The 14,556-nt window shown below is 31.5% G+C and overlaps 2 protein-coding genes across 9 annotated transcripts in view; one reads left to right on the plus strand and one right to left on the minus strand.

The window, feature by feature from the left end:
* Window positions 1-372, minus strand: part of LOC143062689 (uncharacterized) — a 44,127-nt gene extending 43,755 nt beyond the window's left edge. Inside the window, exon 1 of the mRNA XM_076234431.1 lies at window positions 142-372. Within this exon, the coding sequence (XP_076090546.1) occupies window positions 142-298 (157 nt within the window). The 5' untranslated portion in view covers window positions 299-372. The remainder of the gene's footprint in view (window positions 1-141) is intronic.
* Window positions 373-480: 108 nt separating this feature from the next.
* Window positions 481-14,556, plus strand: part of LOC143062693 (hamartin-like) — a 37,428-nt gene continuing 23,352 nt past the window's right edge. Inside the window, exons 1-7 of one of the 8 annotated variants that reach the window (XM_076234440.1) lie at window positions 481-546; window positions 7,741-7,907; window positions 8,715-8,818; window positions 9,726-9,887; window positions 11,048-11,192; window positions 11,907-11,933; window positions 13,875-14,029. In XM_076234440.1, the coding sequence (XP_076090555.1) occupies window positions 7,760-7,907; window positions 8,715-8,818; window positions 9,726-9,887; window positions 11,048-11,192; window positions 11,907-11,933; window positions 13,875-14,029 (741 nt within the window). In that variant the 5' untranslated portion in view covers window positions 481-546; window positions 7,741-7,759. The other 7 variants (XM_076234443.1, XM_076234439.1, XM_076234438.1 and 4 more) reach the window with 7 other exon arrangements.

Genomic DNA, 14,556 nt, shown 5'->3' on the forward strand with positions numbered 1-14,556 from the left:
ACTCTGAACGAAATGTCTTTGACAAGACATTAAATACAATTTAAAGATAAATCGATTATTCATTTTAAAAATTTATGTTCTAACAAAAAATATTGCAATAGGGACTTTCAAATTATGTGACGAAAACGATTATTTTGCAACCTTCAGCATTTGAGTTGATGTCGATATGTAAAATATCATCATCGCTATCTTCATCAGAATTGAAGTCATCATCGCCAATAACATTTTGCAGACGTTCGATATCCTCTTGAAGCTTTCTTCTCTCTGAGTCTTTGCACAATTCTTGATTGTTTTCCATGATTATTTGCAAAATATTATTAGTATATCACGCTTTCATTTGCCTCCATTTTCTGGACGTCGTTAAACTGTTATTTTTTGTCAATCCTTGAAAGCGAAAGTGTGAAAGATAAGGAAACCAGTTTTCGCAGAATAATTTAACAAAAGTTGTCTCCTCCTGTTAAGAGTATTCTCGGGTTTTATCCATTTCATTAAAGAAATTCCTAGAGAACTAACACATTTCATTTTGGACGAAGGGGTGACGTAAATGTTAGTGCAAGAGAATTTTTAAAATAACATGTATGCATGCGAAGACATAGTTATAATATAATTATTTATATAGTACATTTTACTTCCCCAAAGCAGTACATACTGAAGCAGTGAAATAAAAAATATAAAAATCGGTCACAAAGCCGACCTACCTCTTAAAAAATACTGGAACCGATCTCGTGATAACATTAAATCGGTGAGCTTCACAAATGTCATCTGCTTCACGTTGATTTTGCCTCAAGGTATTCTTCAAGGTACGAACCTACAATCCAAATGCTTCCCATGTCAGGTAGAAAGCAGAATTGAATTGGAATTTGTCTTGACCTGATACAAAATAACTTATCTGAAATATCCCAGTAAACCGTCTAATGGCTCTATTGCTACTTATACACTGCATCTGACAGTACTCTGTAGCCAAGACACATGTGATTAAAGGAAACTTTGAATTAACTCTATATTAGACAGATCGAAAGTATGCTATCAGCTGAGCTTTCCAAGAAGCTGATAAGTAGGTTTGCTTTTTAAAAGTTCTGAGTTCTGAGCTGTTATCTTATTTTGCAACCCAATCATTGAATCAAAGATGCATCCAGAATACAAAAGGGTTTGGGTATCAATAAAATTGCATTTTTGTTTAACATGTCAGCTGCATTGTCACATGGCTTGTCAAGAGGTGCTTGCCTCGGTTTTATCCAATTTAAAACAGATTTTATCTGATAAACTTTTAATACATATTTTCAATCATCCTGCCATTTTAAATACATGTATCTGAGAGGTGAGAATCTTGTGGGTTTTACCTCTTAATGTAGGACAGAAAGTGAGGCCCCTCATGGGGGGGTCCTAGTAATCACATAATCACCATTTTTTTGCCAATATAATCACATAATCATTAAATATTTGCTTATCTTTAGTAATCAAATAATCATAAACTAAAAATACAGTCCTAGGTAATCAAATAATCATGAAATATTTGGCTTAATAATCAAATAATCATTAAAAAAACGGCCAAGTAATCACATAATCAAAAACCCCATGAGGGCCCTCGAAAGTCACAGGACAAAAGTCACAATTGAGTTTTGAGATTATTTTTATTTGAACAAGAAAACACTTATTGTGAAAATATTTTTTTTTGTATTTTTCTTGAAGTTTAACATATAAGGCAACTTCATACCTGCCAAGTTTTGAAAGTGCCCATGGGGGTTTTAGTGCGCGACAACAATTTCAAAGGTTACAATTCTTTGCGACGACTATTTTGCGTGTGCTGTTTTGTGGTCTAGAAAAAGTGTCATATTTGTAAGATGAGCTTACATGCCTTTTTCTTAAGTTTATTTGCATGATTCTAGTTATTATATATCAGTAGAAAAAGATGAACATGTAGCTGCAAGACCAGGAATTAATTTCATGTGTAAGGATATTAAATAATTGTTGACTATTCCAATTTAAAAAAATGCACAAAGAAAGACCTTTATCAGGTTGGGAAGTTGGGAACAACACCTAGGGTTATCCCCTCAATGTACATTAAGGACATTAAAAACCACCTTTTTTTTGGTAAAAATTAGCACATATTCATATTATTTGAAGAAACTTTTCCCAAAGAATTATACATCTTATGATCTATCTGGTATAATATGGTCAACACATGTCCAAGAATTTTGGTATGTTCTTGGCCTAATATATCATGTATATCTTCTTTATTTTTCAAAATAATTGGACCCTACATTTAGAAAAGTAGTTCTTAATATAATGTGAGAATTTCCCATTTTTACATGTAAGTTAAATAAAAATCTACATTTTTCATTTTTATTTTTCACAGAAGTAAAATGACCCCTTGACTAAGGCAAGTCCCTCATTTAAGGGATTCCTCATGTGGGTTTTTTTGTTTTGTCCAAGTGAAAAATAAAGAATAGTACATTAAATGATTTGGTATTTTAATTAAATTAATACATAAATAACATTTGTTATAGCAAGTGTAATATCAATAAATTAGTGAATAAACTACTATTTATTATCTTTATGGTAGTACTGCATCATTGAAGTTTGTCAATCAGCCATGCTTTTATTCTTATTCTGTGTAAGAACCTCCTTGCAGGTGAAAAAACATTTGCCATGTTCACGATTTTAAAAAACAGAGGAATTCAACACAAGTTCAAAATCTAGGATGTTAGAATTATCTTGAGAGAAAACGTTTTTGATTGGCTGATTAATTTGATCATAAGAAACAAAGAATTTGATTGGCTGAACACGAATGTCTTCCTTGGACACAGTTCAAAATCGGGAACCATCATATTTTTCGTGTAGATTTTCACAAAATCGTGTTTTAGAGGGTTTTTCACGATCACGATCGTGCAATCGTGACAAAGGGTCAAAATCGTGTAATACACGCCTAAATCGTGAAAGTTGGCAGGTATGGGCAACTTTATAATTAAAATTTATTCAATAAATATCAATAACGATCGAATAATTGTTATGAAAACAAAATGTCAAAGTGGCTTGGTACTTAAATGGCTAATTCATTTTGCCAATAAATATATCCTTTGCATGTTTAAAAATTAATAGATTTTCTTTTCAAGGTTTATGAGCAATTTCCTTAACTTACAAATGAATATATGTAATAAAAGAAAATATTTCAAAAAAATATTTGCGACTTTTTGTTCAATCAAATTTGTGACTCTGTCCTGTGACTTTCTGTCTGTTTACCTTAATTACTTTCAACTCTATGGGAATATACAATTTTTGTATCAACATAAATAAAATGCTAAAATATATCCTAAAGATATTTAAAACCCATGTTTCAGTGTTGTATACACTATTTTTGTTTTAGATAAGGGTTGCTAGTTTACAGTCTTACTTAGTATCTGTATCATATCAGTATTGGAAAGGTAATCCTGTATCCTGTTTGATGGTGCAGTGTTCTCCCCAGAAATTTTGGATAGCATCACATTTGGCGTAAAAAAAAAAAATTTCAATGTAATTTGTCACGTCATGGTAATGCTCTATTTCCATTATGATATATGCGTTATTGTTTATTACAAAATGTATTATATTGTTTGTATGCTAACTATATAGGTCCTTATTTGGTGAATAAAATATTCTATTCAACCCTATTCTTTGTGTCAATATTGTTGAATTCATGACTGAGAATACAATTAAACAATTAAACTATAACCATGATCAGTGATGATAACAGTATTTTCAGTTTATGTTTTCTATATTCATTTATAGTTCCAGAATTATTTTTTCCTCTTGGGCCAATTAAAAATATATGTGTGGTTCCAGTTACACTACCTACCAAGTTTAAAAAAAAATTCGTTATCATGTCTGTGAAATATATTGGTTCATGGTATTCAATGAATCAGTCCCAGTTGTTTCTTTTTATCAAAATATTCTTAACAAAGTTATTTAACAAATAGTTTGTTAATGCTTAGTTTTCTCTTTAGGTATCAATGTTTTCTGTCTACTGTGCCATTTGTGCAAATGCAGTGATTATTGTTAAATATGGATTTTTGTCATATCTGGTCCAGTTCAGATCAGTAGTTTACACTAAAGTATTAAATGGCCGCCGAAAGCAATGAAAAATACGAAAATAAACAATGTTTGACAAGAGAATTGGAATGAATATGGCGTTTTTAATGCATTTAAAGGATGAAACATAAACTAAAGCCAATTATGATCACTTTCTAAAGAAAGAACAAAACTTATTTAGCTCATAATCAAAATTTTCACTCTCGATTTACAAAAGTGATAGGACGAGAAAGAAAGTAATACTACTGAGTACTGTAGCATTTTGCAGACCACGTGGTATTAATCATGTCACAAGTGACAGCTTGGGGTATTCCTATCCAAATAGTTATCCCCAAAGGGCAATTGACACCTATTTAATCACTCTTAATTGTCTATTGTCCGACTTGAAGGGATTAAAGGTGATATACTTTTTATGATCATTAATAGTTATCCCACTCGGACTTGGTGTGTCAGTGTAAAATCACCCCGATGGCCGGAGGCCAGAGGGTGATCTTACACTGACACACCAAGTCCGAGTGGGATAAATATTTTACATCCCAGCTGTTTTAGATTAGACGAAAAATCATTTACAATTCATAAAATCTAGTTTAGAACGCCTCATAACCATTATAATATACTTTATACATTACTATATGATTTATACCCTTTTGACCCCCGAACATGATGAGTAGATATCAAACAATGTCAACTCGCCCCACTGGCTATCAGCCCAACCTATATCGCCACTTTATGAAAAAAATCGCCCCAATTTTGAAAAAGTGTAATATCAAACTGAACAATCACTGACAACTCACTTATTAACGAAAAGGGTTTAAACCCCACTGAATAAAGGTCTGCCAACTCGCCCCACTTATAAAAATATCTTGCTTCCTTTAAGTAGGTTAAATTTCTAATTGTACGTATCCAGTCATCCTGGTGTAGTGGTTGTGTCGTGGCTTGATATGCTAAAGGTCTTGAGTTCGAATCCCAGCACAGGGGTGTGGAAATGCTATGCCCGACTCGCACGACTCGTACATTTGAACAACCGGACAAGTAATTATTTTTGTCTGGGTTGCCCGTGGACAAGTAAAAAAAAAGACAAATTTCAAATGCTACAGAAATATAGAATTAATTTCAACATGTTCAAAATGTATAAAGATGTTAAATTTATGTAAAAGAAACCAATGGTCAGCGAGTAAAAACACAAATGTTCATGACGATAAATATAACATAATACCGGAAATAAATCGATTAACAAAATAAATAAAAATAAGTATGCGAACCCGAGTTGCGTAACATTGCATTGGTTTTGTCCATTGACACGGGACCGTCGATTAGGTTTTATCCATGAAGTGTCATTTTTATATGATTTTGTATCGAGATTCAGATTGATAAATACTTTATAAAACACCAGGCAAGCAAGACAAAAAGAATAATGAGTCGAGTAAAAAACCTAAAACGCAAATGGAGGATAAGGAGTATTAAAAAAAATACGGAGGCGAGAATTTCAGACATCGTGAATATCAGATTGCACCTGGCTATCTAGGATGGAAATTCGGAAAATAAATAATTCTTTTGTCTTTATATTTATAGATCAAAGGTCAACATTATTTGTTGGCAGAGTGGTAAATAGAAGGGACGGTTTAATTACCCATCAAGACAATTATAAAAAAAACCCAAAAAACAAGTGTGTCAGTTAAGAGAAACAGCAAAAAAGTCAATAGTTTATCCATTATTTAATTTCCATTTCTTCGCTCACTGTCCTCTAAATTAGTACAAATGTATATCATTATATGTACCTACTGGCTACAATTTTTATTCAAAAACTGCTGCAAAAAATACCTTTACATGTCATTTCATTGGTTGGTTTGCTGTAAGGTTTCTGTCCCATAGATGTTAAATTTTTACACATAATAAACAAATGGATTTCATTTGTTGGTGATACAAAACAGTGCTAAGAATCATATCTTAACTACAATAAAATACTTCAATATTTATTGGGACCATCAGGGCTAGTAACTTTTTTTCCGGACAAGTGAACTTTACAGTTTCACTTGCCCAGGGACAAGTGCCCACAGCAAATATTTCCACACCCCTGCAGCATATACACTTGATTTTTTCTAAGTGAATTTTGATAGATAGTCTTTTCCGTATAATTGTATATTTAATTATATTTTTATAGTGGATTTGACATTCCCGCCAAAATGTTACAGAACAAATGAAAGCATGCATAACAAAGAAACTCAAACTGGGGTGATCTGGTTCAGATCACCTCTATTAGAACAAAGGAGCTGGAATGTAATAAGCAGTAATTAGATGAAAGTTCAAAATTTAGAAACGAGAAAAATAATATCCTGAAAATAATAATAGCGTCGCGGGAAGAAATATAACGTTGTGGTACCGCGACGCTAAAACGGCCTGGGGAGAACACTGTGGTGACCGTCTATCTCATTTCTTGGATAGCAGACATTATTTTTATTGAGAGCAAAATATTACATCAAACATGTCAAAAACCAATTTATGCATGTTTATTTGTGTCCTTAAATTTATAACCATGTTAACATTAAAAGTTTAAACACTTTTATTGCTGTTCTTCATCTCAAAGTCAGAGTGATGCTACCTTCAACACTGGACAAAATTATCACATCAATGCAAGAACACAATGACACCTTGCACTGGCTTGAAAGGAATTCTTTGCAAAAACAATTTTGATAGACTAAATTGCAACACCACCAATGGCTGTGTTCAAATATTTTCTTTTATAATATCATACCTTAAAACAAAAGCAGTATAACTCGGCTCACTGTCAACTCACCTCTCACCTACTTGCCTTAAATGCCCTATAGCTAGTAATATAATGTGAAGGAATTAATTCCTGTGGAAAGTAGACTGTGACCCACTGTAAGATACTGAATATGCAGTTTACAAACACTCAAACCCCTTGTTCATGTATATATAAATACTACTTTCGAGTTCGTTGCATTTTCGTCTTAAAGTTTGTTTGGAGGAACATCATTTTTGCATTGACATGATTGAGGGCATAATCACTTGCCTTACCATGTTGAGTGAGGGGTTGAAAAAATATGAATCATGATACTGTATTGCACAAATTATTTGGCAAATTAAATTCTTAGAAATGCTCATCAGCATGAAGATGCTTAATGAATTTTTATAGTGCAGAGATTAAGGATATCCCATCTATCTGGTAAATGACGTCGTAAAGTTGAGCAAAATTGCTGATTTTTTTTAAGGAAATAACTCGAAAGTGGTCTATTACAAAGATATATATAAACTCCTCATAGATACCAGGATTAAATTTTGTATTTACGCCAGACAACCGTTTCGTCTATAAAAGACTCATTAGTGACACTTGAATCCAAAAAAGTTTAAAAGGCCAAATAATGTACAAAGTTGAAGAGCATTGAGGACCAAAATTCCTAAAAGTTTTGCCAAATACAGCTAAGGTAAATTATTCCTGAGGTAGAAAAGCCTTAGTATTTCAAGTTTAAAATTTAAAGTTAACTTATAAATGTGACCATATCAATGATAATTCATGTCAGCACTGAAGTATATATCAACTAAACACTTGCCCCATCCAGAATTTGAAAAGTTTAAACTCAAAATTGGTTGTAAACCTGTTATTGATGCAACGGTTCAACTGGAACAATATGACTTTATAATCTATTTTTGTTCCAGAGAATGCAATACATTGACAATGGCAAGCCACATTGAAAGTAACCATAGTAACCATGTAAACAAAGATGCTGACTTTGATGTAAGAGAACTGTTTAATTTGTTAGACTCTGCAAATATAACTGATGTTACAGAAATAAAAGATTTGGTTCAAGAAAAATTAATTGAAAGTAAGTCAGTTAATCAAAGATCTACATTAACATGATTAAGAATATGTGGTATCAGTGCAAATGAGAGACCTCTCCATCCAAGTCAAAATTCGTAAAAGTTAATCTTTACAGGTGCATGTTGTAGGGGTTTATTTTTGTCTAACATGTCCAACATGTTTGTAATCTGTATTATATTTTGTGTTCTAGTGCTTGAACTTGTTAAATCTTAATATTTTTAGTGTTTCCTATAAATAGGCAAAAAAGTTTAAACCATTTATTTACTTTAAATTCATTTTGAAATGATTGCTTTATTTCATTTTGTCCATGAACATAACATTAATCCTTTTCCAACCCTTTGTAAAAAGCTGTTCAAAATATATCAGGTGTTTTAACTACTGAGATGAAACTCTGACAGAAAATCTTAGTCACCATTGTTAAACTTTATTTTACAGTATTATTAATTTCATCAAAAAAAATTAAACCTTGGTTAAATTTGAAATGCTTTAATTTTCAACCAACCAGTTGCAAGACAAATGGTTTACATCCAAAATGTTTACACAGTCAATGTTGTTAATTTGATATAAAGTTCATCATTCCTTATGATCATAAATTTGTTCTGGCTTGGGTGTCCCAAAAAAAAAAAATGCTTTTTTGGAATCCCACTTTTATAGTTATATATTATGACCCCAGAAATGATTTAAAATTTGAATAAAATTTAAATGAAAGTTGATTAATGAGAGGAAACACGATTTAGACATATATATATATAAATATATATATATATATATACATCATTACATATGATTGAAACAATTTGTTCTTCTTCAGATAGTGACACATGGATTTTGAACAGTTTGGTGGAATACTACTACATAACTTCGTCAAAGGAGGCAATCGACATATTAATCAATGTAAAAACACCACATGATAAGGTAGGTGATGCAGCTATGAGTAATCCTAATTTTTGATTCCATAGCTTAAGAGATTATCAAGCTCATTCTCATTGCCAATTTCCATGTTCACTTAAATGGAGTGCTGAACTCTGAACAGTTTTGAGGTCTATGCAGTTTTTAATTAATAGTTTCAAATTCTGGTCATTTAAAAAAGTGCTCAGCTCTATGCAGTTTTATTATATCAGAGTACCAAACCATATAATTAAAAGTGTACAAGGATCTGCAGTTAGAGTTAAGTCTGCAGTTTGAAAGAGTGTCAAGCTCTGTGCAGTCTAAAGATTGACACTGATTGTGTGTCATGGATGGGATGCTCCTTATCCTTTGTTACTATTAAGAACACATATACATAATATATAGTTGAGATTTGTTTACTGATGATCATTAGATGGGCTGTTGTTAGCCAAAATTTGTGACCCTGTAAAGAATATCATATTCTCTATCATTTACTGCCCATATTAAGATAAAAAAAGACATCTATCCATTTCTAAGGCGAAGAAGACCAATCGTACATAGATGAAAGCAGCTATATAACTATCCAATGTATTTGTTATTAAATCAACTACACTCAAACAATTAAAAATTTTGAATTAGAAAAAATGGTATAAAGCAGATGGATATCAGAACATGTGGTATGAATGCCAATGACACAACTCTCTCACCCAAGTCACAATTTGTAAAAGTAAACTATTAAAGGCCAAATTACAGTCATCAATGTGGAGCCTTGGCTCACACCAAACAGTAAGCTTTAAAGGGCCCAAAAAATATATGCACTGTACATGTGTGAAATAGTACACAATTATTGATTAAACATATTTGAAGTTGACTGTTTGAATTTATTCTATATGTTTATTTTCATGATTTATAATATATCTTTTATGTATTTTAGCATCTTGTTGACAAGATCAGTGAAGGGATACGAGGGGCTCCACACAGGTTAAAAGCAGTCCAATTGTTACTTCATGTTGTTTGTAAACAACCCATGTGGATACAAAAAAGTGACAAAATTATTTCACAGTCTTTGTTTGGAGTTCTTATGAAATGTTTGAAGGTAACTGATATATTTGGTTACCAGATTCTTTATGAAAATGCAGGTGCAAACCTCTAGTATTGTAAAATCAAAATGTTACTGATCTTTATAATGTTTGTTTGGTTTTCGCAGAAATCTTTTTCTTTGCAGCTTAAACTCCATCAATTATTCAATCAAGATATGAGTAATTGATATACCCTAAGCAGTTCATCTGTTCTCTTTGTACCTTTATATTTTTGATAATGAAAAAAATTGAACAAATTTAATTTGTTTTATCCAAGCATCATCAAAGTAACTAAAGCACTGTAATGATAATAGATTGAGGATGATTTTAGAGTTGTAGATGTGGTTTTCACATGATGCTATCATTGCTGTAAAACATTGGATAGTTCATACGAAAGAATATCTAACAGGAAACAAACAAAAGACTGCTTATTAAATTTTAAATTATATTTGCAAAGAAATCTGCTCAAACAGGTGCTAGGGGTGATGTCTTTATCCTTCAGTGAGATTTATTTTTGGTCTATTCAAGGCCTCAATGTGACTTTGATCCTTTACTTTCTGTTTGTTTTTTGCTGTGCATGTATAATGTTTTGTGTCATGGATGATTACCCATTATCTAAAGTTTTCTATTATATCTATGCTTCTTCCTAATTATACAAAATTAAAGTTAGAAATTGTTACTTTTCAGAATGAAACAGATGTACCTATACTAATGACAGGAATTATGTCCCTTACAGTAATAATATGTTACTGTTCAGAATAAAACAAATGTACCTTTCCAAATGACAGGAGTTATGTCCCCTACAGTAATTATTTGATATTTTTCAGAATGAAACTGATGTACCTATACTAATGACAGGAGTTATGTCCCTTACAGTAATTATTTGATATTTTTCAGAATGAAACTGATGTATCTATACTAATAACAGGAGTTATGTCCCTTACAGTAATTATTTGTTAGTTTTCAGAATGAAACAGATGTTCCTACCCTTATGACAGGAGTTATGTCCCTTACAGTAATTATTTGTTATTTTTCAGAATGAAACAGATGTACCTATACTAATGACAGGAGTTATGTCCCTTACAGTAATTATTTGTTATTTTTCAGAATGAAACAGATGTACCTATAATAATGACAGGAGTTATGTCCCCTACAGTAATTATTTGTTATTTTTCAGAATGAAACAGATGTACCTATACTAATGACAGGAGTTATGTCCCTTACAGTACTGCTTCCCTCCATTCCTACATACCTGGGACACCAGTTATCAACTATCTTTGAAGTTTTTTCTCATTTGATGACATTCAGTCACAAGAAACCAGGTACAATAATTGGAAATTTATATTTAAAATTAAGTTAGCATTAGAAGATTTTAAACCTGTTTTAGAGTTTAGATAGAGACTTCAAATTTTTGATGGCTTTATTTTCTATCCAAGAGAAATGTAATATAACATAAACAATTCTACCACAATACATGGATTTTTAGCTTACCTGATTTAAAGGTCAGCTTCTGCCATCACTTCAATATGTTCTTGTCAATCTGTTGTTCATTATAATTTTTTATAAATGACAAGACTGGTTTTGTTTTAAAATATTCTGCAATTGGATCTAAAACTGATCACAATATGACTTAGTGTGTGAAAGATGGCTGCCACTGTCAATGCAAATTATTTTATTTTTACTAATTGAGCGATCCAGGCTCCAAGGTGCCTATAGTCACCTCATTCTTGTTTTGCTTGAATGCACTTGAAACTAACACCAGCTTTCATTGATAATGTAGTTATAGTCTGTTCTTTACTAGGTTGCCTTCATTTTCTAATGCTTTCTTTGGACAGTTGAAAAACATAAATGCTTTGTATATGCAAAGCTTTGGAAAATTTTAACAAAGGTGAATGGATCAGTTTACATAAATTAAACAATCGATTAGGGGTTAGGGGGAAAAGGGGGGGGATTGAGAAATAGGTAAACTGCCAATAATTGAGCTATGTGCAATAAAAATCTGAATAATTTTATAAAATGATTTTATAATTATTCAGGAAGTCCTATTGCTAGAGGTTCTGCGGGTAAGGTCACAATGTGTGTGATGTGTGCTTTTATGTGGTGTCTGATTTTCTATTATATGGCTAGAAAATTTCTACTTTTTACGATAATCATTTCAAAACATAACCTTTTGTGTGTTATTGTGTACCTTTTTTGTGGAAAATACTAAAATTATAATGGTCCAATGGTTAAGTTAAACTTAAAAGGTTTTTGGAAGTCCAGTTGTTTGCAGAAGTGACCTTAAGATTAACAATGTACTCTTTTGAATCTATATTTGGATATTTTAGACAGAGGTATGTACAGTTAATGATATCAAGTTTGCTGTTAGAACACCAATTTAAAAGGATATCCCAGTGAAATTAATAAGAATTGCTGTAAATTTTTTGATTTTTAAACCAACACCCATCTTCATTTCAATAAATAATCCAGTGTGGATAAAACCTTCCAAGATAATCTATACACATGTATAGTCCTTACTAGATTAAAAATATAATTTATATTAGAACTAAACTTCATTATCACTTTCATCTTTAATACCTATGCATGAATATATATCTACATATATATGCTTTTTGTCTAAATGAGCTTTTTGTTTTAATACTTTAAGGCGCTTTACTAGCCCATATGTAAATATTCTGAAAAAATTGCTATACAATGTTGACTTTTTTAACATGGTAAATTTTTGCACATTTATATGTAATACAAATGATAATGTTATAATTATACACCTACACAATATTTTCAAATCCTACAAAATAAAATGCAATTCACCTGTGGGAATGAATATTTTAGCCTTGAAACCTTATTTAACATTCTTATGATGGCGGGCGGGCGGCAATCAAATGTTGTCCGTGCATTAACTCATGAACCGTTCAACCAAAGCTTTTAAAATTTTAATATGTTGTTTCTGACAACGTAATGAAGGTCAAGTTCAATAATGGCGATTTTGACTTTTACCGTTCAGGAGTTATGGTTCTTGAAAGATTGAAAAATGGAGTTTCCAGTCGTGTCCGTGCATTTACGCATGAACTGTTCTACCAAAGCTTCCCAAATTTTAATATGTTGTTACCTATGACAAAATGGAGGTCAAGCTCAATAATGACGATTTTGACTTTTACGGTTCAGGAGTTATGGTTCTTGAAAGATTGAAAAATGGAGTTTTCAGTCGTGTCCGTGCATTTACGCATGAACTGTTCTACCAAAGCTTCCCAAATTTTAATATATTGTTACTGATGACAAAATGGAGGTCAAGTTCAATAATGACGATTTTGACTTTTACCGTTCAGGAGTTATGGTTCTTGAAAGATTGAAAAATGGTGTTTCCAGTCGTGTCCGTGCATTTTCTCATAAACCATTCAACCAAAGCTTTTGAAATTTTTATATGTTGTTACTGATGACAAAATAGAGGTCAAGTTCAATAATGACGATTTTGACTTTTACCGTTCAGGAGTTATGGTTCTTGAAAGATTGTAAAATGGCGTTTCCATTCACCTTGTTGCATTTACTAATGAACCATTCAATCTAAGCTTTTTAAAATTTTAATATGTTGATACTGACTACAAAATTGAGGTCAAATTTGATATTGACGATTTTCACTTTCAGCATTCATCAGTTATGGTTCTTGTGATATTGCCAGGACACAAATAAATGTTAATAAATCCGGTTTGCTGTCGTTGTGACAGCCTCTTGTATTTCGTGGTTTACCAATACCAACAAAATCCACTAATATTGGTATACAACGAATAATAACGAATCCACAGTTTTGACCGCATCATGAATAATACCAAATGCATGACACATAATGATCAACATGTTTATAAAGAATGTAGTATGCTATAACTGTTTTACATATGCATGATATGCTACAGCTTGATGTCATAGAAGAACATTTATTCTGTGTTTTAAAGAAAAACCTAATAAGTAAAACTTGAAATTAGTAATAAGTCATGTTTCATATTTTGTAGGTAATGTCCCTGATGTATATTTACTTCACCTCCAGGTGGCACTGTATTCATTATTTCATCGTCTCTATGGAATGTTTCCATATAGTTTCCTAGCCTTTTTACGAACATACTACGGTAAAAAGGAAAATATTGCTGTGTATGAAGAATGTGTTAAGGTATGTGTATGGAATTTACAATTATGTTCATTTTCAATTTGCTGTTTAAAATGTAATTTTTGTGATAAGAAAGTTAAAAACTTTTGAGGCAGCATTTTGATTGGTTGACTTTTGAAGCAGCATTTTGATTGGTTGACTTGTGAGTCCGCTTACCATAACTGTACTCCAAATTTTTATGAACACACTAGGCCTGTTCTCCCTTTGCAGTTTAGACCTATTAAATGTATTGTTTATATGTTCTTGTTTTAAAATTGCATGAAATATCTGCCACTGAGATATATGGAAAAAACAATTGAAATTTGTATTGCTGAGAGTGTGAATTTTTTATTTTAGAAATGGGCTAGATACAAATTTAATAGAAAAGTTAGTTTCTTTGTTGCTATTATTTTAAATATGATGTTATAAGTTCTGTTTACAAAGATTTTGATTTGAATTCCTATTAAATAAATAGGTTTTAATCTTGATCATCAATAGGTGTGATTAAAAGATTTGTTTTGTATTTTCATTTAACGTTTATTGTAATGTTT

This window comes from Mytilus galloprovincialis, chromosome 2 (genome assembly GCF_965363235.1).
Source record: "Mytilus galloprovincialis chromosome 2, xbMytGall1.hap1.1, whole genome shotgun sequence".
Lineage (NCBI taxonomy): Eukaryota > Metazoa > Mollusca > Bivalvia > Mytilida > Mytilidae > Mytilus > Mytilus galloprovincialis.